General features: G+C 34.0%; 1 protein-coding gene across 4 annotated transcripts in view; it reads left to right on the top strand.

Moving 5' to 3' along the window:
* Positions 1-12660: 12660 nt before the first annotated feature.
* LOC149776797 (uncharacterized) overlaps positions 12661-25482 on the top strand; it is a 64986-nt gene continuing 52164 nt past the window's right edge. For 2 of the 4 annotated variants that reach the window (XM_089941493.1, XM_089941490.1), the window contains exons 1-3: positions 12662-12864; positions 13767-13829; positions 15817-17183. In XM_089941493.1, coding sequence (XP_089797619.1) covers positions 13814-13829; positions 15817-17183 — 1383 coding nt within the window. In that variant the 5' untranslated portion in view covers positions 12662-12864; positions 13767-13813. Of the gene's footprint in view, positions 12865-13766; positions 13830-15816; positions 17184-25482 lie in introns of all 4 variants that reach the window. The other 2 variants (XM_089941492.1, XM_089941491.1) reach the window with 2 other exon arrangements.

Here is a 25482-nt window from a genome sequence, read left to right as displayed (position 1 = left end):
AGAAGATTTTCATTACACAATTCCATTAACACACATATTTGGATTTTGTAGAAATGCCAAAAAATTTATCTTTGGAGCGAAACATACAGTTGTATATGTGAGTAAGGGTAATGATAATGATGCTATTTGGCGGCCCGCCACCACTGCTGCTGGTAAAGTAATATTATTCAAACTTTCCATGTGGATGCCAGTGATGACTCTATCAATTGCTGAAGAAGAAAATTAATTAGTTTTATGAATTCAGACTGAAAAATCATTGTTATCGTGGTTAACAGTAACAACAGATATCATTCAGATTAATGTTGCTGGGTTATTTACGTCGCATCACAACAGGGAGTTTCTGCACCGAGGTATATATTTATTGCTTTAAAAAATGCGGAACGATTAGATAATCAAGAACGTAGTCATATAATATTTGAAAACCTTGCAGTTAGTGAAGTTTTTTACGGATAAATGGACATCAGGAACCATCTGAAGATTTAACTTTAAATTTTGAAAATAACTATATACCTAGTGCATATAATCGATTAATGACATTTATGGGACCTGACCAAAATGTAGATACCGTTTTACAAATATCACAGTTAGATTTTAGAAATCAGTATCCGATCTATTTTTTTTCTCGTTGGAACATTTATTTAAACAGTCTGTTGTTGATCTTCACTTTCGAGCTCGTGTGAACCCAGGTGATGATGTTAATTACAGAGCAATCGCTGTTAACTCGGCGATAAAGCAATGTTACCTGAAGGTATTGGTGGACGAATGAGAGTTATCGATGGTCCAGTAGAAAACATGTAATTAAATCGCTCGATATTTATAATGTTATACCATCATGTTAGCGTAACTCTGACTCCTGGTCAGATTAAAAAGCTTCAATCAAATTCAGCAAAGAACTGCGATATAAAAATATCACTAAAAAGATCATTGTCAGAAGGTCAACTCAGACATTTCAATAGCGCCAAATAATCAAAAACAGGCGTTATACTCAATCTTTTTGGTGGTGCTATTAAAGATTCAATTTAAACAGGCGGTATATTTCCAGTTCTACCAGCGTTAATTGCCGCTCCAGTTTCAGCTGTTGCAAAAGCAGCTGCACTTGGTGCTGTTGGAACTGCTGCTGAGATGGCATTAAAGGAAACAACAGGACAAGGAATAAAAAAGATTGCCAGAAACTCCTTATCGATACGGGAAAGGTCTGAGACTTCCTAGAACAGTTCGTTAATCCGTGCAATGTCAAATTTTGATTTACTTCATGCTGCTAAAAATTGAATATAAAATATTCAGGTGTTTTTATGCGTGATCAGTTATCTTTTAAATCTAACAATATTGAAACCGGTATCATCAATCTTGGTAATAGTTCTGGTCCTGGTACTCATTGGGTTGCATACGCGATTGATCCCTGTGGAATTGTTTCTTCGTATGGGGTTGGCTCCACCAAGCACAATAAAACACAATAAAAATTCCAGTCTGGTATTCAACATTACCAACACAAACAATAACCGATTTGCTAATATGCGGCCGTGAAGCAATTGCTGTACTCGACGCTACATCTTCATCAACATTACCACCTCATAAAGTCGTGCACGAATATACAAGTAGCCGCAAATCGTTTTAAACAGATCTTAAAGTATGATGGTAGATATTTACGGAAGATCTTTATCTAAACAAAAACATAAAATAACTCATCAAAATATAAGTAAATAGATTAATCATGAAATATCTGAATTATTAAATCTTGCAAATATAGAGCCAAACGAAGTGGCTGCATTTCAAGATAAGCAAGGAAACTTAAAAACAAGCAATCTTTCATTGCAAGATCGTTTCTTTAGACTTAACGGAGTAGTTGAAAATGCCGTAGCTGTGTCTGATAGTAATGGAAAAATTAAACCCGATGTTACTATGTCAACGATACCAGATAAAATTCGTGGTCGAGTACAAAAAAAAACGGCGATACAATGACGGGTTCTCTTAATATGTCTACTAATAAAATTAATGGTCTTGGAGAACCAGAATCAGGTAACGACGCTGTAACGAAGAAATATATCGTTAATAAAAACCTTCCAATGATGAACTCGTTAGTTTTGGTTAATAATGAAATGGCTTCATTTAGAACTGATTATTCTAATCAAGTTCAATTGTTTATGAATTTTCGTAGAAACATAAATAGATCAATTAATGAATTTTTGGGAAGTCCACGAGTAGTTGATATTAAACTCTCTGATATTAAAAAAATTACCGACCGTTCAGCAGATGCAGTAGCATCTGATCAAGCATTATGGTCACCTGTCAATAAAACCATTAAATATCGCGCTAAGGTTACCGATATATACAGGGACTCAGTACTGTTACAGCATTTAAAATATGTACCACAATTTCACTGCGTTATCCACTAATTGTATCTTCTGGATCTCTGTTAGTGATGTTGGAGCAAAACGACAAGGAAACATTTACTGTGGAACCCGAAGAAAAAAAATTCCCACCCACTTAATATAATGAGCTCCCAATCAACGTTCAACTTTTTAGACATAATTAAGTTCATGAATGGCAAAAAAAAACTAATAAATATCGTTGACGAATATACAATAAAAGTAAGAAATATCACAGACGTGTAGTTGCTGTTGACATAATTGTATATTAGGCGTCTGCTGTTATTGCTGAAACCAGCGTAGTATTATCAACAATAACAATGACATCACCAGAAGCTGTAACAACTTGTGTGTTCAGCTGCAACAACTATTGTACGTATTCTTAATATCATAGCAAAACAATATGCACGTGTAAAAACACAAAATTGCATGATCATATAATAAAATTACACACAGCGACGGTAGCATATTCCAAATTATCATCGTCATTATCAACAAAGTCTTATTTATGGTCAAATATTAGAGTTTGAATTTGCAAATATGATTAAAATTTACAACGAAGGAACAAGTTTGATAGAATCCAAATCTGATTTAGAAAATCATGATTTAAATAAGAATGTCAACTCTGAACGAGCTACTTCTGCAGATTGCCGTTAATACAACTCCAACAAAATCTAAGATGATATCAGTGAGCTCACCTTATCCAGAAAGTAATGTTAACTTTCCAACTGCAATTTCAGCGAAAGACATAGTGATAGCACAATTACGACTATATCATCGTTTGCCAAATACCTGATCAAAATCATTTGATGGATTAAAGGCGAATAGGGGCCCCGAGTGGCCGAGTGGTCTAAGGCGCTCTCCGTTACGAATCACTGCCATCCACCTCTCTCTGCGTGGGTTCCAGTCTCGGATTCGGCTAATGTGGATATGTGAGAAAGCTTGTCAGTAGCTTCTCGTGGGTCGGTGGTTCTTTCTAGGGTTTGCTCGGGTTCTTCCTCCACCATTAATTCTGGCCGCCATGTATAGGCTATCATGTGCTGAAAAATGGCGTTAAACTCTACAACAACAACAATAGCAACAGGCGAATAATTCACTTGTATTTTCAAATAAAAATAAAGTTGATGGAACTCCCAATAGACAAGTTGTCAGAATTCCCACAGGTAATAATCAAATCAAACAAATCAATGATGAATTCCAGCGCAGAAACAAATATATAACTGCAAAAGAATCCAAAATAGCTATAACAGTTCACGAACCAACTTTATCAGCTGCGATAGAAATATATTCGCAAGATTATGTTGTAGATATATATCAATCATCTATCAGAAGTGTGTTAGGATCGCCTGAATTACAAAAAGAGTACAAATGACCGAAAGAACCAAAACTCGCTGATTTTACACATGACATAAAATTGATGAACGTTCCAAATTATCGAAATATTTATCCGTGGTATGGAACTGCTGATATATATAGTATTTATGCTTTTCGTGATGAGTTAAGATAAATAGACGTTTATAAAATGTATTTCGATCCCATTAATTCTGAGATCAATCAATCAATCAACAAAATACGAAATTTGTTTTCGTCGTTATCACAATACTATAATGATGATATAAAACAACAGATCATTGAGTCAATACAATATCTAAATCAAGTAGAATCAGATTATGATCATGTCAATAAAACATTTATTGAAGAAGTATATAAACATGTTATTTACTTTCACCGCCCTAAAATTCCAATCATTATAAAATAACAGAAAAAGAGTATAAAGGACCAGCTGATTTTACATTCACAAAATTTAATAAAGATGATCTAAAAAAATTATTAATGAAAGTTTTCTTACCATTTTTGAGTCATGGAGAAATATTGCCCCACCAGCATCTCTTCTCAAATATTACAATGATCTGTACGGTGGCGGAATTGTAAACATAACTTTAACGATCGCAGTCAATCTTGTATGTGATGCAATTGATGACAGACTTCAAATAGATTTTGAAAATCTAGTCAGGCTGAAAAAAGGATATATTTTATATACATTTAAATTGCAAGTACCTCCTGAATATATGATTGTGCAAGAGCCTATTAATCCTGTTTATCTAAGTTGTCATAATCCGTTATTATCAAGAATACATTTCAAACTTACTGACCAATCCGGACACTTAATTTGAATATAAATCACTACGTAAGATCTTAACGATATTTGATTATGAAGATATTTTTTGTAGAGTATTTTACAATTAATTATTTAATCAAGAGGTGTTATGTAATGTACCAACAAATGAGAGTTTTTATACACGACAAAAAGGTACATGAAAACGCCATCAGAACAATAATGACACTGCCCCCAGTCAATACAAAACAATTTAGTGTTAATATAATTCTTGACGAGTACGGCAATGAAAAATATTTGATGACGCAGGAACAATTAAATGAACTGCAGCGAGAACATATTATTATCATTACGTGTGACAGAGATCAGATTTTGAATTATGCACATTCTTGCAATGAATTCGATCAGCTTATACAAATATTGTCTAATTCTGAATTTAAGAAATCTGATTTCATCAAATTAATGGGCACATTACCTATACTTTTTCAGCTTATCAAAAAATTTCATTAAATTGATGGGTACATTACCCGTAAATGTTTTGATTATCAGTCAATTTCATCAAATTGTTGGGGTAAATATAATCAAAATAATAAAAAATAACATGGAAAATAAAAAAATAAAAAATAATATAATATTTATTCTTGACTTTTTCAAGAAACAAATAAAAATATTATAACGCAACATTTTTTTTTACTGATTCTCGTCCAGATTTCATGTAAATGGTACTTAAAATAATGAAAATCAGTCCGATTATCGATAATGATAGATTATACGTTTCTTAAAATAATGCAAATATGTCAGATTATGGAATTCTATGGGGTATATGATACACAAAATTGTTCAAATCCCACTGAAAACAGAAACATAAAATATTACATTTGATTCCTTCAGAAAGTCAAAGTAAATAATAAATAAATATATTAACAGAATTATTTTTTTAATGATCATTAGTTGGATTTTATAATTTGATCGGATATATTACTCATCATTTTTCAGATAATCAAACAGTTTCATCAAATTGATGGATATATTACCAAAATGAACTCAGATCATCAAACAATTTCATCAAAACGATGGGTTAAATGGTACTAAAATAATGAAAATCAATTAGATTTTATGATTTTGATAGAGTAATAGATACATTTAAAAAATGAAAATCTCATAAAAAGCAGAAGAAAATTATTAGAAAATAAATATTGGCAAAATCAAAGCAAATAAGAAATAAATATTATAAAAGAATTTATGTTTTTACTGATTTTTCCCCTCATTTGATGGGGTAAATAGTACTAAAATAATGAAAATCAATTAGATATTATAATTATGATTGGGTGACAAAGGCAAAGCAAATAACAAACATAAAAATGTATAACAGAATTTTTTATATCTCTCACGTAGAATAAAAGTCAGAGGTTACTCGAGCAAGTCATTGCCGCAACTTTCATTTTCATATGTGATATTGTCAATACCTTCACTATCAAGATCCCCTGTACTTCCGTATCGTTTACTGCAATCAAATATTGGAACATACCTTTTGGATGAGTTTTATAAATCTGTCTTCTGCTGGTAGTGTATATCTATCTTCAAATTTACGTGTTTGCAATGATTCAAAATCACAAATAATTTTTTCTGGATCAAGTTTAATTTTAAATTTATTGCAGTAATACTATCATTAATATTATCACAATTCATTATGTAATAACTATATATTTAAAATAAAATGTATTAGGTCATCGTTGGCTGTTTTTTAAGCCAACATCCATCTTTTTTGGATGGCACAACATATAATCTTAATTATAAGGACGGCACAACCCCCATGTAGGTCTGTATACTACTTACCTAAAGATCTAAAAATAGCTTGGCTGTATTGTACATGTAACGGCGTATATAACCTCTGTTTCTGCTTTGATTTTGTCGATAAGTTAGAAACCGTAAATATCCTTCTACTAATTTGAACTATTACAAAATTATATTATTTCACTGTTTCTAATTATCACACAGATTGTTAAAATTACTAAATATTTGTGTATAATCAGTTACGATAATAACAATATTAAGCTATACAGGAGAAAGGTATGCTATAGAGTTATCTCCCTTCTTGAGCTCAATTCGTAGTAACAAGCAAAGTAACTACTCTACCGGAAAGAGCTTTAACTTGACAGAGTTATCTCCCTTAACCAATAATGAAAAGTTATCTTTTGTTTATATTTCTTAGAGAAAGCAGATCTGGTAATATTATCTGGTATATAGAATACCTACAAATATCAAAATATAAGCCAGCTGCATATGTCGATTGAAATATTATTTCTTCAACTGTCTCTACATTTAAAGATTTAGCAGCTTTTGAGTTTATATCATTATAGCCAGTGTTACCAAATTTACAATTCTCGCTATGTGTGATAGCTCGCTTATTACACAAATCATTATTTTCCTTATCTGAATCAATATGATCGATCACAAGACCGTCTTCGATTACTCCGTGATAACAATCACAAATAAATTTATGAGAGTAATACTTTTTCTTTCCATCAACACCCAACATTAGATAACCAGAATTACTATTAACAAAACCAACAGGTTTTTTTAGTCCACAGAGCTTGATTACACAATCACATGATTCTTCATAATTCTTAATGAAAGGATGTCTCACAAAATCGTTTTGTTCCATTTATATATAATGTTATTTGTTTAAATGATTATTTGCCTAAATTATTAATTTGAAAATCTAGCAAGATATTCTTCAGCGTTTCTTATAACCTTGTCACTATTATCAGTGTTTTTTATCACAATACCTCTTTCAGCTCTCTGTATTTTTTACCCCCACATTGCACACACAACTGCGTTTCTCCTCTAACTCCAACAGCACACTTCAGACATGTTTTTGGTCCTAAACTCCCTCTCTGTGCACTTTGTAAATGATGTCAGCAGAATCCGTTCGCACACGCTTTGTCACAAGGAGTTGTATATACATATATACACACGTTTGGATCGTTGATGATCGTATCGAATTGTCAAACTTAGTTTATCACGCAGTGTCTCGAGTCAGAAGAATATCTCAGCTGCGGAGAATTGTCATATACTTCACAGAAAATAATAATCAAACTGCTTGCAATGACGATGATATAGTAAGAATTTTTTAAAGTTATAAACAGTGTGACAATAAAATAAGCGACATTGATATCGATGCTGAATTTATCATGACATTAAAACAACAACAGAATAATCATTGTGCGAGCTGTAACACAGTAATGTTGTGGCAATATTCAAATAGTAATTCAAGTTAATTTACTATAAACAGAATTAATAGTAGTTTTGGTCATATACGCGAAAATGTAATGCTGACCTGTCCTGAATGTAATCGACGTCGAGGTGCTAGTTTACAAAAGTGAACGTGATGGTAATTGTGTGTCTTCAAGAATTATTTGTAATTGTTCGCGTACAAATCCACGTTGAGGAGCAGTTGAATCTAGTCTGTGTATTGCAGGTCTACCCGTGGATCATATCACGTTAGAAATTGTATGTGTCGTAATACTCCAAATAGGATCAGTCGCTCTTTTTTACTACCTTCAAGTTCACCGGGTTCATATAAATATCTTACACTCACATTACCTAATAATGGTTGTTTTGAAAATTTATTTCGTTATATTGGTATATTGTTTATAAATCGCATTAATATGTTTCATGGCGGTTGTTCGAGTAGTTTTATTATTTGATGCATTTATCACACTTTGTAATTTTTCAACCCACTGGCGAGATATGAATTATTTCAGTTGCATATTGATATCCAAATAACCGCTTAGCAAGTGTTCGATTAAATCGGTATGTCCTCGTCTAATTTTTGACGTTATGTTTTATTATTAGAGATAATACTGCACCAATACATTCTTTGATGGCAACAACCTGTAACAGTTGTGGCCATCGCATGGGTCCTCGTTGATAAATTCGTTTAAAAGCAGAAGAAACTTCAGTTGCTGTTTTAGCTGATAACGGCTCTGCTTCTTTATATATTCTTGCAATATCAACGTCACTTAATGCGTATTCGTAAGTTAATTGACGTAAAAACAAAATATCTGCTTGATGAACTTCATCAGGAGTGCTGACATCAAAATGTGCATTCTAAATTTTTTAGGTGGTGGTAAATAAGTTTGTCATGTTGCCTGTCGTGCTAACCATTTTGCAGCAACAGAACGTGTAAAATTTGCTGCATTAGCCAGTTCACTAATAGCTGCTCTACCTTTCCAGTATCATCTTGGGTTATAATAAATCGATTCCATTTCTTTAAAATAATTGGTTGATTAATTACCGGCTCTGAATACTAATTTACGTTTCATCGCAGATCTTATCAACCAATTAGCTAATGTTTCTTTGAAAGATTTATTTTTTATATAATTTAATGCATGAATCAACTTCCCATCTACAGTATGTCTTTGTTTCAGATCGTTATTTTTATAAGCTACGTCATGAATATGCCATGCTTTATCAATAGCGTCTATTGGATTCTCTCCAGGTCTTGGTTGATCTCGCTTGTCAAATCGGATATCAAGTCGGGTTCAGGACCACAATATATCCAGGAAGATGTTTTTCTCCTGGGTATTTAGCCCATGGGGTTCCTGGTAATTTTCATAATGAAGTAGCGATATCACCACCGATTTTCCTTCACTTGTCACGGGAGATGAATTTATACTTTTGTACCACATTTTACACATTTACCTGTAAGTGCACGCTTTTAATTATTTTTTTTTATCATTGTTGTTAATCCACTTGTGGGGGTGGATACTCTACATCGAACACAGTATAGATCCATATTATTTATTATATTGTACAACATGGATGTAATTGATTTCTCAGCGACATGAAAGCAACAGCTAGTAAAACATTTCAGCATTATAAAATTCCATCAGAATGATAATAATAGGTCCATCTAAATCTGGTAAAGCGCAGTCATTACTTAATTTGATAATGATATGGCTCAAGTGGGACAAGTTATATTTAGTAGCTCCGTCAGTTGATGATCAAATATGTCATAACGAATTTAAAGATTTTAATGAAAATGCAAAATTGTTGGACGAAGATGATAATGATATTATTAATTTTATCACCGATATTGATGAAGCCCCATATGTAGATGCCCTTGATGGATTTATTAATAATCTAGTTTTAAGATGATGTGATGCTGGACAAACAATCAAACCCAGCTCGGATATTTTATCGAGGAAGACATAAAAATACTGATGTGATTTATGTTACTCAGTGATATACATAAATACCTAAAGTGATCAGAGATAATTGCAATATTTTATTTGTGTTTAATGGAGTCGATACACATACTCTGCGACCATTCATCAGACTTGGTGTTCATGAAATATGGATATGATTAAGTTCAAAAACTTCTTTTCAAAGGCACATTCTACTCCACACGAATTGATAACAACAAATTTGCAGGATCCTCGATGACGATATCGTATAGGTCTTTATAAATTATTTGGTTGAGAGATTGATTTGATTACTCACACATTTATATCAGCAGAGAGGGTGCGAACTCAATGAAACGTCTGGCTGGTAAACGAAAGCGCATACTTTTAAAAAAAAAACAACGACAAAAATAAAGTAACAAAAAAAATAATAACCCAATTAGAGAAACTCTCGGTAAGCTAGAGGCTTTGGTTTGACGTTATTTACTTTTTTTGTTTCATTTTCGTAGGAAGCTTTATTTTTTCAAAAATGACGTTCCAGCAAAAGGTTAGTTCACCATCTCTGCTGCTCGTCGCTATCATATATTCCATTTAACATTTTATAGAGTTTAATCATGACTCCACTAATTCTTCTATGCTCAATGATGGCAGTTTATGTATATTTAGCCATGCAGGGTATGACAAGTTGCATAAACCTGGTGGTTGTTTGGTTGCTTACCTTGCACTCTTTCTTGTTTATTCTATGTATTTCATTTTGAAACTAATGAATCTGAAATTCCACCATAGTTTTGTATAACAGGCAATAACCGATACTGTGTCCGAATACAGTTACAGACTGGGGAAAAAATGAAACTGTATCAAAATACTTTAAAGTTTTTCGGTCTTGGTACAAATGATATTGGAGCAAATACTAAAATGTCCTACGGACTTGTTGCAAGTGAAATTGGACCAAATCCTGATATGTTCTACTGACTTGGTACAAATGAAATTGGACCAAATACTGACATGTTCTACGGACTTTTTTACAAATGAAATTGGACCAAATACTGATATGTTCTACGGACTTTGTACAAGTGAAACTGTATCTAAATACTGAAATGTTTTACGGTTAGATACAATGTACAATTGTCTTCATACACATTTTCACTGATGTGGCAATCAAATTTAAAAGTGATTCCGACTCATATTTCCTGTTTGGCTTTATAAAGTGGTTTCGATTAAAGCCTTTGATTTGGATATATTATAGATCCAGATAATTTTTGGTGTTACTTTACCTTGGTTTGAGAGGTTTATTTTGTATATCTTTTTTAATTAATTTTTTTGTTGTTGTTTTGTTTCCTCGATAAGTTTTCCACCCGATTTGTGATTGTATTATATTCCTTCCTTACTTCTGATGTGTGTTGGTATTGTTTTCTTTTAAATTGCGCTATTCCGATTCAATCTCTAAATAGGTTTTTTGTCTAATGGAAATTTCTTGCTTCCTTGGCGATCCTATATAATATATGCTACCTTCTTAGGGACGTACATATCTTCTGTGCAAGGCATTTTCCCTAACTGATGCTGTTTCTTTTATCATGGAATGTATAGTTTGATCTATTAGAGTATATTTTGCTCCTTGCTATTTTCATAATTAATTTAGAACACTTCTACTTTAACTGGAACACATGATGATCACCTGATGGGTTTGCTATTCCGATTCGAAATAGTGTTGTCTTCATTGCTCATGTTCAGGTAAAGAACATTTAGTGTATCATCTCTCAATCCATTTAGTTCTTGATTCTGGGGCGTCTGTCCTCTTGCCTTTGCTATTCACTGATATCCGGCATATCTCATGCTAGCTGAAGTCACTCGTGAATAGCACTTACTAGAAATCTCCAACATTAATGTCTGCAAATTTGCATAATGTTATGATTCTACGCCTTAAATTATGTAAGAAAGAGAAGCGGAAACCAACAATTTCAATACAATCAACTACAAAAAAATTTCTCAACCATACGATGTGAAAATTCAAGAGGTACTTACAGTATTGTGAATTAAATCCCAAATAATCCCAAATGTCCTATCACAAGTTATAAAATATAGACTGTTCCGAATTAATTCCTCTAGTCTTGAATGTCCCAATGTAATATAATCAATGATGTAATCCAGGATGTCTTTGAGTGAGTTCAAAGTAATCGACAGTAATCTGCATAAATCCTACACTGAAAGAGGCCTTTAGTAATTCAAATGAATATTTTAAATAAATCATTCCTATCGAATTATATTATAAACACGACTATAAATTTTAATCAAAATGGATTCATACAAACGGCCTTACAATAAGAATGAATTATTCGTTTATCAAATCCCTATATACACATTTTTACTTGACCTTGATTGTGATAGAATGTGAAGATTTCAAGCGGAAAAGACTAGTCTAACAGTAAACAATCCCGACTACGAACTCTTGCTACTCAAACATGATGTTTACAGCTTCCAATCATGGCCCTACTTAGATATGTAGTCATTCTGTTTACAACTTCCAATCATGATCAAAAGTTACGCACGCAGTATAATTAAATATACATATCAACATATTTAACTCTATGGTTCCACTGTCCGATCTTATCAACAACCGAACAATTAACGTATCATTAGGCTGAATTTGTGCAACAACGTTTTCTTTAAATGTAGTATTCATGCTAACCTAATCTGCTTACAGTTTCTTTTAAGTGTATAGTAGCGTCCTTCTTCCGATACGATTTTCTATATCGATGGAGAAAATGTCATAACAACATTCTCTCTTCACTCAGAATTAATTTGGGTTCAGTTTACGTAATATTTATCTAGGCTTAACGTCTGTTTTATTTATTATCATTGATGATACGATGTAGATCCTCACCCCCCCCCCCCGTGTTTGTTTGTCGTATTTTGTTTTATTTAACTTTTTGTGGGTTTTTTGGTTTTGATTTTTTTTTTTCGCGGTACATTATTATACCGCAGCCGATTTTCAACATTGAATTCTACTTACTTCGTTCACTGACTTTAATTTTTAAGATGGTTGACAAACTATGTCGTACGATGAATGGTGTAATCCCAGAGATGATTAATCTTCCTGCTTTTTAACTAACACACACGATTATAATCAGGTGCATAAAAGTATTAAGAAAGGGAACGAGAAAGATGATGCACTAGGCTTTGTGCTTTTATTAAGGTATTTACGACTGCATGCAGGTGCTCGAAATGTTGCGGAACCTGTAAGAATTACAGTTATGGTACATGTACGACTGATTGGTAAATTGTAAGAATTACAGTTATGGTACATGTACGACTGATTGGTAAATTGTAAGAATTACAGTTATGGTACATGTACGACTGATTGGTAAATTGTAAGAATTACAGTTATGGTACATGTACGACTGATTGGTAAATTGTAAGAATTACAGTTATGGTACATGTACGACTGATTGGTAAATTGTAAGAATTACAGTTGTGGTACATGTACGACTGATTGGTAAATTGTAAGTATTACAGTTGTGGTACATGTACAACTGATTGGTAAATTGTAAGCAACGATAGGAGCTCGTGTGCTGCTGTACTCCATGTATCATAGACGCACATGAGAATTTATACAGAGATTTAGGGACTATTTTAAGATACGTACCTGAACATATAAAAAATGCGAAAACAAAATAAGCAGGTCAGTGCTTAAAAATCATTTTAAGAAAAAGAATGTAATGAAAGGACTTTGCTAATATTATTATGCCATTTGTTATTTGTGCTGTTTTTTGGACTATAATTCGTAAACCTCCCCTTTGTTTGTAACCCACCACCATTTTAAAAACGAAAAGCAACAACTTGGATAAAAGATATAAAAAAATATGCAAAGTCTTGGTCTTTTAATTCATCAGTTTATGATTTCTAACCTGACTGTTGTCAGGGGCTCCCTAACACTGTAAAGTTACTAGCTTTTCAAACTAAACGAAAGATTTAAATATAAACAAGCAGACAGTTAGTTATAATTTATTATTGTCTTTCTTTTGATTTGAAATTCTTTCTGTTAAATGTTATTTGAAGAATAGATGTATTTTGTGCATAATTATTTATTTTTTCCAGGAATCAGTCTGGATATCCTTGTCTAGTACAAAACCAAGGTGACAAATATGGATCATAAAAGTGGTATGTATGCACCATATTAGCCTGAAACAGAAAAAAAACAACCGTTTGTCAGTGATAATTTCTTGCTCATGACCTAATGGAAAAAGATGAAGATACTTCTTTGATACTGTTCTCAATTTTTGTGCCTGCTTTTAAATCCCATATTACAATATTTTTTATACATCCTTAAGTTGTTCATGTTATCAGACTATGATAAATGGTCCAACTAATGTTTAATTCTGTCCCTGATGGTTTTTGTTAGCACAGAAAAAAAGTCTCAGAATACATTGTCATAAATTAACTTGCTAATGAAAGTTATGGTACTTATTTATAACTATTTATATTTATAAATACAATAAATTGTATACTTTATTCATATTTTTATATGCGGTTTTAAAAAGTTGCAAATATTGCATTTTTTGCCTTTTGCATCAGCAACTTAAGTGCTTAATCTTTAAAAAAAGCTTAGTTAAATTGCATTAATTATGTGTCTGTTAGATGTTTTTGCAGTGTAATACAATCTTGGAATCTCATAAATGCCAAATGCACTCACTGTAATTGCTTTTTGAATTTATTGTTTTAGTTTTCTATTTAATACTGAATAACCTTTACCTTATATACAATTTTTACCCTAACTAATTAAGAACACAGAATATGTTTGTGGACTAGAATGTAAATACTTAAAATGAAAATCATGCCTTCTTTGAAATTAGTTTGATCAAATTTCACTCAAAACATATTCATTTACTTGGTGTTAAGCTGTGACAATTAAGAATATAAGCTTTGTAATGCAATTTCAGTTAAGAATATACTTAATTCCATACTGCAATTTTTAAATAAAAATGGCATATTAGTGTCATTTTTCATAGTTTTCCATATCAGAAGGCTAAAATGATCAGTGCATTATGAATTTTCTTCAAAATGATTAAAGGAGAAATAAAAAACACTGCTGATACAGTATAATAAAGACATACAACTTACTTTCGTAATGGATAACATCAGTAACCAAACAATGAGCAATGTGTGTGTTGTTACGATAAATCTTTTCTACTGACATTTGTGGTTCCTTTTTCAAATTTAAAGGCTGAAAATGTTTATTTCTCAGAAAACTTCAAAACGTTTCCATGTTGAAAAACATTAAAATTTAATAAATTTATTTCAGAACTTGGACCATTTTCCTGGGATTGGGTGATAGGTCTTTATTCATTTTTTTTTAGGTTCATTTAAGGTCAACATACATATAAGCATGATCACATATGACTCTTCATAGCAGTGTTATCTGTATATCAGTGTTTTTATATGTATATATTGTATTGTCTGTATTTATAAATTCTGATTGTTATAAATATTTTATCTACATATTCAAAAGAAACATATATGAATAACCGTAAGAATATTTTCAATAGAAATCTTTTGATCTAATTTGTATGTACTTCTACTTACATCAGATACTCTGAATGATACTTCGATTGATATTAGCCACTTTTTCCTTGCAAATGATATTCATGAACCACAATACTGCTGCTATATGAGTAAAGTGACATCCTAATTATAACTGATTTTGTTTTGTACAGGGTTGACAAGGATTTATTTTGCTTTCATATTTTCAGATCTATAGTGCATAAGCTCAGCATGCTATTTGACAAGGATAATATTTGCTTTGAATTATGGCCCTATTAAAAAAAATAGATTATAGTGACCCAATGCTCAGAGGTTGAAAACGGAAAACAAACATCTGAAGAAGCAAGGATGAACCTCGCAGTAATTTTAGTTAATAATTTATGCAATTACCACCATTAAAACTGATATTTTGTCAAATGAGCATGCTCATCTCAACACTTAATTCTATATAAGTCTAAAATTGCTTGGCAAAGAAAATTGATGACCTTGGTTAATCATTGTAAGAAATGTATAGTCAGCATTTTATTTTGAGATTTGTCAGAATTATAGGACTTTAAATTCAATCAAATAAATCTCTGCTTGCAACTGTTTTCTTTTCTTTAACAAGATTCAGACAAAGAGGCAAGCAAAAAGCCCAGAGGTAGGCCAAAGACTGTGTTACAGATACAGAAAGAAGTAGAAGCAGCAGCGGCAGCAGCCAAAGCAGAGGCCAGTAAATCTTCCTCCCAATTTCCCAAGTCCCAGGCTTCCACTCTAATCCATCACCTTCCCCAGCCTAACCAGGGGCCAAGACCTATGATATTGACCAGTGTGCAGTCATCACAGGGTTCTTCATCCTCCTCATCGTCCACTGGCATACTCTCCCGAATTCTGCGTGGGCCCAGACCAGAGCAAGGAATCTTGAGTCAAACCCTGGGAGCCAGCGGTCAGATGCATGTGCAGGTTGGTCAAGCCTCAAATGCAGCACAGCTTGGGGCCACGCCCCAAAGGGGAGCAATACTTCAAACAGTACACACACAGAGACTCAGCCAGGAGAAAGTGGGACCCCAACTTGGAAATTCTCCACAGTCAATGCTTTCACGGTCAACCCCATCACCAAGCAGAGATCTGCAGTCTTCTCCAGCCAGTGTGGAAGGTCAGCCACTCACAAGGACCCCTATCACTGTACCAATAAAGAAAAGTTTGTCCCCATCACGACTAATATATCAGACCCAGTCTCCACCACAGCAGGGGATGGTGTCATCAGTTCCAAGCACAGTTGTACCAACAAGGGTGACATCTTCACCCCAGCAGCAACAGCAACAATTACAGCATCAACAACAGCATCAACAACAGCATCAACAACAGCAGCTGCCACTACCACAGCAGCAGAAAGCTTTTTTTCCAAGTCATGTCACCCCACGGCCAGGTGGTGTGGTTCCTGCATCACAGACCATTGTGAGGACAACTGTAGAAATGCCACAGGTGATCCAAAGACCCCAAGGTTTAGTACATGTCAGCTCAGTGCCTGGGAACAGTCAGATCCTAAATAGACTTGTAATTCCAAATAGAATAGTTTCCCAGTCCAGTCAGCACATAGACTCTTCCAGATTGCCTCCGTCAACTATTCAACACACACGACCCAGTCAGGCTATTGTGGTCTCAACCCAACCTCAGCCTGCTCATATGCACACCAGTGAGCAGAGATTATCTCCAGTTAATCCAAAGGTGTCAACAATAAGAAGGACTCCCTCACCTGCTCATATTCGTTCTCCCTCTCCTGCCCACATTTCCAATAGCTCAGAGGCAAAACCAGCAACCAGCCTGCACAACAGTCCAGCAACATCAGTCAGAGAAGTCCATACTCAGCCAGTCAACTTGAGTCTGCCTTCTCAGATGAGAGGTCATTCAGTACCAGACAAGTATCAGATCCTCCACAGCATACACCTGCCTGCTGGTCTGAACCAGGGAGGGAAAGGTGAAGGACCAAATCGGGTGAGTCTTGGGTGGTCACAGACACTGTTACCTTATATGCTGGCATATAATTCACTTCTGACTGCAAACAGTATAAACCGGAATCTCTCATCACATACTGTGCTGGTAGAAGCAGTTTGTTTGGACTAATTATAATAAAGAACATTGAACTGAATCAGTCCTTGCATACTGTGCAAACAGATCTGTGCAGTTTGCTGGGAATAATCAGCAGAACAAATAACCAGGACCTGGGTCTACTGGCACATTATATGATAGCAGATCAAGGTCTGTTAAGTTTGTTTGATTAATCACTAAAACAAAGAACCAAGATCTACTTGAGCATTATCATTATGTGATGGCAGAACATGGTCTGTGCATGTTTTGAGGACAGATCAGTAAAACACAACCAAGACGTAGATCTGCTGGAACATTTTGCAATAGTAGATCAGGGTATATGTAGGTTGTTAAGATTAATCAGTGGATCAAGCTAGTCCCAGATCTGCCTGTACATGCAATGGCAGATCAGGATCCATCTAGATGGTTTGGACTAATCAGTAGAACAGACATCCAAAACCCAGATTTACCAGTGTATAATGAGATAGCAGATCAGGGTCATTGCAGTTTGTGAAAACTGAGCAGTAGAACATACAACATAAACCTTGATCTGCAGGTGTAGTATATGATAGCAGATCAGGGTATGTGTTGTTTATAGTTGGATGCATCTTTGCATTTTGTATATTAGTTTTTAAAACAGTTATTTTCTTGCAATGATTGGAGATCTATTAACATATATTTTGTTCCAAAAATTATTTTATCTGTAGTTGTATTCTTATCACTTGAACCATCCGAGCCATATTTTGATTTTCATGGCATCATCAGCCATGTGGAGATTTGATGTTAAAATCATTCATGAAGCATTGGCAGGACATACGGTGATACTCCGTTATAATATGTTGATTGGGATCCAAAAACTCTCTTCATATTTTGTCATGAAATGTCTGTTTTTGTTACTTTTAACAGCACATTTGTCGTTCTAAGGTAATGGGAGCTACGTTCCTTTTCCAATGGCAAACTGAGGCAGCTGACCTGGGTTGGCCAGGGCAGGTGTCAAACCCATGACCATTCGATTATAAAACTGATGCTGTGCCAAATAAGCTACCACAGCTCCCGTAATGAAATGTTTCATGATGTATCAAGACAAGTGTGTTTGATTTGGATTTTTAACATACCTTTTGCAATTTTTCAGTTATATTACTGCAGTGTATTCAGTGTGGCATTTATAGTGATATCTTGCACTGGGGCATCATGCCGCAGACATGTGGCATCATATCCCACAAAGTCACATTATCCTGACACCAGACCAACCAGTTTTAAACTAACCTCTTAATGCTGAGTGCCAAGCATGGCAGCTGCTAGTACGATTTTCTTTGTTATGACTCACCAGTTGTTTGAACCCATGACCTCTCACACCTGAGGTGGACACTCGAACAACTTTTGGCTGTATGAGAAGGGGATGAGAGAAAATTACTTTAGTTACCATCTTACATAGATGCATATTAAATATGAAATCCTTGAAGCAGTGTCTGTGTTAATTCCACATTTAACATTATCTTGTACTCAACTTATGAAACACTTTATGGTGTAGTTTTCGAAATATTCATGAAGGACATGTTCAACTAGGCAGATTTTTGACTGACAATAAAATGCTCAAATCAGAATTAGGGAGTTTCTAATAAGAAACTTGTATTTAGGATAATAAAAGTAAATTAATTTAAATTCATTCAGGGGTATTTGGCCTTTTGATGTACTTGAGATGAGCACAGCAACAGGTGTGAAACTGCCTACTGTGTAGTTCAATGTGGCCTCAAAACTTAGCCTCATCCAAGTCTGGAAGTAACCATTTGATTTCATGGGTAATGATCAGTGTTTGAAAAACAGTCTAAAAGACAAGCAAGAATAATTTATATAAGCCCTATATGTTGATAGTATGAATTTGCACTACTGCACAACAAAGTGACATGATCAGTTTTAACAAAAGAATCCCTCCACCCCATAATCTTAAATGGTTCTGTGCTAATCTCCATCTACAGTAGTAATACATGTAACGGTCAAGCATTACAATGGTAACTGCCCGGTATAGATCAGGAGTAATTTTAAGCCAATATGATAAGAAGTTATGATTTAGGAATTATAAAGGATGGTCAGAACTGAGTCATATGATAACTTTAAAACTTTTGTGAGATATAATGAAGCGATATATTTATATTTCTGGAACTAACTTTCAGAGGTAAGATGAGGTGAGGGGGCATTTGAATGTAGTAGTGATCAAAAGTAATTCTGGTTATTTTGCAACAATAGTCAAATATTTTCTGGACCTCTATAATATATTGATACACAAAATAGTTCATTACACTCATTAAGAATATACATTGGGGATAGAATTTATTGTTTACCAAAGAACTGATTGATTTTAAGCAGCTGATCATGAAAGGATTGGCCATTGGTGCATGTAAGCTGGTACAGTCAGGTACCCTGTACCCATAAGACAGTTACTGACATCATGAAAGGATTGGCCATTGGTGCATGTAAGCTGGTAGTCAGGTACCCTGTACCCATAAGACAGTTACTGCCATTATGGCCATACCAAAATTCTGGAAAGACAGGATCGGTGGGTTGGTACCATACCTGTAAGAGATTTAAAAAATCTACTTGCACCACTGGGATTGGTTGACAATATGGCCAAGACACCTGTGCATAATTGTTAAAAAAGCAATACTGTATAGTTTAAGTAACTGTTTGCTGTTGAATTATTGTTAATAATTTGCAGTTACTTATGAGGTAAGTAATTAATTTATGGATTTTTCTTATAAACCTATTTCAACCATGAAATTGTTTGGTACATTGGTGTGTATGCAGGTTGACTGAATAGGTTTTGGTGGTTTATTGTTTTCCCAGGCTTGAACAATACAATTGAAGACAAACACAAAGAAGAATTCTTATTATTGTCAATAGTTTTGAATGGAAAGTCTTATTGACAAGGGGGTTTTCACTACAAAAGTTCTGGTGTCAAGTTGGGTCTAAATGAAATGGAGCCATCGGAACATCCAATATGGTCAACACATCAGCCATCTTGATAACGGTACTCCTCAAGAATAAATGGTCATATCAACATAGGGTTTCAGTAAAAGAATTATTATGAAGTCTAGTTGGTTCTGATTTAAAATAGTGCTGATTGGACATTCAGTGTGGCTACCATGGCAGCCAGATTGTTATCACTACTCATAAATGCAGAGCCATACCAGCATGGGTTTTCACTGAAAGACTTCTTATTATGTGTAGTCTGTAAAAATGGTGCTGATTTTATGACAGATATGGCAGCCATGTTGAAAATCTTGTTATCATTACTCTTTATAAATGGAACATTTGACCTACATGCAAATTTCACATAAAGACTTTTTATGCTGCTTAGTTGTGCTTAAATGAAAATGGTACCAATTGGATATCAAGTATCGCCACCATGGGATCCATCATGAAGATCATGTTATCAGTACTCCACATGAACTCAAAGTCATATCAGCATTGGGTTTTCACTGGAAGACTTCAACTAAAATGTCAAATCAGTGTAGATGGTACCAATCTCATGACCAATATGGACACTGTGGCAGCCATCTTGAAAAATCTTATTACCACTCCTCATAAAAACCAAGTCACATAAGCATGGAGTTTTTATGATGTCTAGCTTGCCCTAAATTAAAATGGTGCCAATCTGACCTCCACAGAGGCCATTGTAAAAATCTTGCTATTACTACTCTTCCAATATAGATAGCCATATTGACATTTTGTTTCTACCGAAAGAGTTCATATGATGTCTGGTTGGTACATTATCAGAATAATGCTGACTGGCATATAATATTGCTGTCATGGCAGTGAATCCAGCTTGTCCTAAATGAAAATGATGCCATTCATACATCCAATATGGCTTCCATAGGCGCACACTGGAAAATTGATATAGTAATTTACTGAATGGATGGCACTGTCAACTTGGGTTGTCATATCAACATGAAGATTTTTACCATGCCTAGTTGGATCTAAATGAACAGGATGCAGATCTGAAATCAAGTACGGCTGCCATAACAACCCATTTGAAAGCTACTTTCAATTGAGATTTGAATTATGGTTATGTTCTGGACTTGACCTTATTCGCGCGTGTCTATGCATATGCCTATGGTGGCTATGCCTCTGACAGATTTAAGTGTTCTGACATTATTGCAATGTTATAAACTTGCTTTTCTTAACACGGGTATATGTAACTAGGAGGATCAAGCTTTTGCAAACTTACCATTATGTTACCTTCTTTTACTGAGAGATTTTTGTTTTAATTTGATATATTACTCTACAAGTTAATTCTGGTGGTAAGATCTGACAGCATATGACATAAAGAATCCAGCTCTTACCTTCTATGGCATTTATGTCCATTTTCACTTTTGACCTCTCCTCTGCACTATCAAATAATCATAATGAAAATTGTCGACAGATGTGGGATCTGTTTAGAAGTGAAAAGTTGGGAGCCATATTCCTCTACAACTTAAAAAAGCTAATTTATGTCTCTTATGCATAATCAAATATCCCATTGATAATCAGACTCAAAATAGATGCTGGATCTATTCTTGAAATGAAAAGTTGGGAGCCAGATTTCTCTACTATTTAAAAAAGTTGAGTTTCTTATTTATGTTTACTGTTGATAGTGCCATTAAGGCTTGGTATAATTAATTGGTTTATTTATTTCTGACAGCATCTGGTGACAAGTAATTAATTGGCATGTATTCACAATACTTTTATCATTTTGTGGTAGGGATAAAATATATGAATTCCTGGTTTTTCTTTTGGGCCAGTGGAGCACAAGTCCCTTCAAAGAACTCTTTTTTTAAGACTGACTATTTTAAATCTTAGCATGCTGACGACAATGTGCAACTGTGACAGGCTACTGATATGTTTGTATTAAGCATTCACAGTTGGAGAGTTTAAACATCTTAATTTCTTTCATTAGACAAACATTTTCTTCAAGATAATGCACCTGACCCAGACCTGCCAGTGCATTACATAGTGGCAGATCGGGGTCTGTGCAGTTTGCAGTTGGGCTCCTCTTATAAGTGAGTATATACGGTGTCATTGGTAAAACGTGTATCATTGAAAAGACTTATTGTTGGCATAATATATGTAACATCAAATTTGATGTTGTTCAAAGTCACTGTTAGCATAGAGTTCAACATTAGGTTGTCCAGCCGAGTCATACCAAAGACTTATAAAAATGGTATTAACAGCTGCCTCACAAGGCGTTAAGCATTAAGAGGTTAGTGTTAGGACCTGGTGTCAGGATAATGTGACTGGGTGGGACATGATGATAGATGTTTACAGCATTATGTCCCAGTGCCAGACATCACTATAAACTGTCACACTGCAGACATCATAGCGATATGACTGGAAAAATCGTTAAAGGTATATTAAAAACCCAAATCACACTCACACACACACACACATATTAGGTTGTTGTTTAAATATATTTTTAAGGCAAACAAAACCTGGCAGACTACAGTTAACACATTTTCAAAGTAACATCATCAGGGAGTTGCATCCCTTTGTAATAGGCTGTAGGTCATTTGGGCTAACAGTGCATTACTCTCAATGGTGTATAGCAGAGCTGGGTCATCGTATACCATGTTATTTCTGAACACATTGTGATACATGCCACAGTATGCCACAATTATGTAAGTGACCAACCATTTAACGTTCAGGAAAGGCCCTGATACATTTGCTGGAAAATTGTCTTGCTCGGATGTGTCTTCGTTAATTGTTGTGTAAGTTGTCATCTAAAAACTGTCACTAAAATGGGATGATTAAGCTAACATAGCTGACACCCTGTAAAAGACGATGTCCAGACACTTTAGAGTTTGTTGATAAAAATAGGAGGTGATGACACTGAAGCTTTCAATTTACTAACTATATTATTGAGATGATAGGCAGGGAAACTTTGAGTGGCATGCCAACACCGAGGCAAAATGTTTGCCGAGAGGTCCAGTAACCATAAAACATGTTCAACAAACAAGAAAATATTTTGAGAAATTATGTAAAATTCAAATAAAAAACAATTGCTGTCCTGAAAATCTTTGGAGGATCTGCAGTCTTACAATGGATTACAAGGGCTTCACACATGAACATGTACAAGTACATAGCTTAAAAAGGAATTTTTCCAAAAAGATTTCCAAAACTTTAGATTTGTCCCAAATGTCTTTCACAACATCCCATACAAGATTCCATTTGTACACCATATCTGCATATATGACACATTTCAGACATGTGATTAAAGGATCATAAACATGATTTTATTTGTAATATTCAAAATTAACTTGTGACAAATTACACTTGTCTGGTAAAAAAAATCATTTTTTATAAATTGTCTTGTCACATGGAATGAACATGTTATGTTACCACTGTATCACCATATTCCTAGCGAGATTACTTGGGAATATTTCTTACTGGTGGGAGCTGCCAAAGTATTGGTACAATGAAAAAGTACTGTGGTACATACCACCGGGGGAAAAATACTACAGTAAACTGGTATTCTGGTAATATTGTGCACCTCTAGGGTGTGTATTCAAATCCATGAGATAAATTATAAATATGCAGTATTTCAAATGGGTACATGTATCAGTCTTTAGACAATCACAAATATTTTAGATTTGAAACTGATTTTTCACTATGGAACATGACAGATTGACCAATATTAAGAGTCTCATTTCTTTGTACAACTTTTTCATATTTTGAATTCAGTGTTCATGAAAAGATCGGAGCTCGGTTAACATCGAAGATCAGTTATATGAACTTGTTTGGGATTCAGTGAATGATGTCAACAGCTAAACTATTCTAGTATGTTTTACAACCAGCACTTAGTGTGTAGTGCAAAATTACATTCTGTACTAGAAAATAATTTTGTTCCTTGTTGTATATACATGGTTGAATAAAGTAAGAAAAACAGCCTTGATATCTCACATATGTACTCACTTGCAGGTAGAATATTTTACTTTGTTCAGCAGAATTTTCAGAGTCCTGATAACTTATAACAGATAATGATAAAAGCTTCATTTTATCATGTGAGAAAGTATTTATATAGAAGCCTTACAAAAATCAGAACCAAGTGATAAAGATACCACTATTGTAAAGTGCATATAGCTGACCTCTGATGTACATGATAGTTTCATTCCAAAGACTGGTCACAATACTTAGAATCCTGTTACTCAAAATGTTGGTTTCATTGCCTACAATATTCACTGAAAAATATGTAATATTTTTAGCCATTTATGAATCCAAATCTGTTTGTTTTAAACAAATAATTTCATGTTTCTAGAATTCACAAATTAAGGTTTGAAAACTTATGTGAAATTGTGTTAACTCAAATTTCATGTAAGTCTGCCTATACCTGTATAAACAACACTGTCCTTACAATTTGCTGAATAATGAATATGAACAACAACACGTGTCCTATTCAGTTTGTAAATAGTGACAAGTTAGTATTAAACAGAATTTGTAGAATTATATAGCCTTTTGAGAGAAAGAAATATCGTTCATATAATGATCTTGAATTACCTAGAAACACCCCACCGAAACCTCTGTTGGCAATTCATTGATGATTAAATGTTAAAAGTTTTGCTGCAGTTGTTGAATTTTTACTGTTTAACTATCAATTAACAAATCACACAAAAATGTATTCTATTGATGTCCTCGGGCGTATTTTCAACTGCAGCTTAAAACTGAAATAAGCTATTGTGAAATTTCAGATTTTTGTTTATGACTCTAACTGCTGTTTGCTCCTATTCACAAAAATGTCTTGAACTTTCCATGATTGTCTTGAACATTTGGCAGACTTTAGAACCATTGTCATGTTGACCTCAGTCTGAATGGTCAGAAATAATAATACACAAAATATTTCAAAATCTGGTCCCATTGTGCATTAGCCAAAGCACAAAATAACCAACTTGTGCTACAGTGATGTAAAACACCACATGAACCAATCAACCAACCAACCAACCAACTGACCCATTTTACAGTGAATAAACATTTTTACTAAAGGTGTGTAATATTCTGCTTATTTACCATGTTTTCTTGACTGAAATTGCTTCAAAACTTTTATCTATTATTCTGGTGACCTCCCTCATATCACAAAGAGACATAACTGTTTAATATTCTCAGGGAATGTGTTGAGTGGTCTATAATATGTAATTTACAAGAGTTAAAGATAGTTTCAGGGACAGCAAGACATTGTTCA

Source organism: Sinohyriopsis cumingii, chromosome 18 (genome assembly GCF_028554795.1).
Source record: "Sinohyriopsis cumingii isolate HCF-2022 chromosome 18, ASM2855479v2, whole genome shotgun sequence".
In the NCBI taxonomy this organism is placed as follows: domain Eukaryota; kingdom Metazoa; phylum Mollusca; class Bivalvia; order Unionida; family Unionidae; genus Sinohyriopsis; species Sinohyriopsis cumingii.
This window is presented reverse-complemented; position numbering and strand designations above follow the sequence as displayed.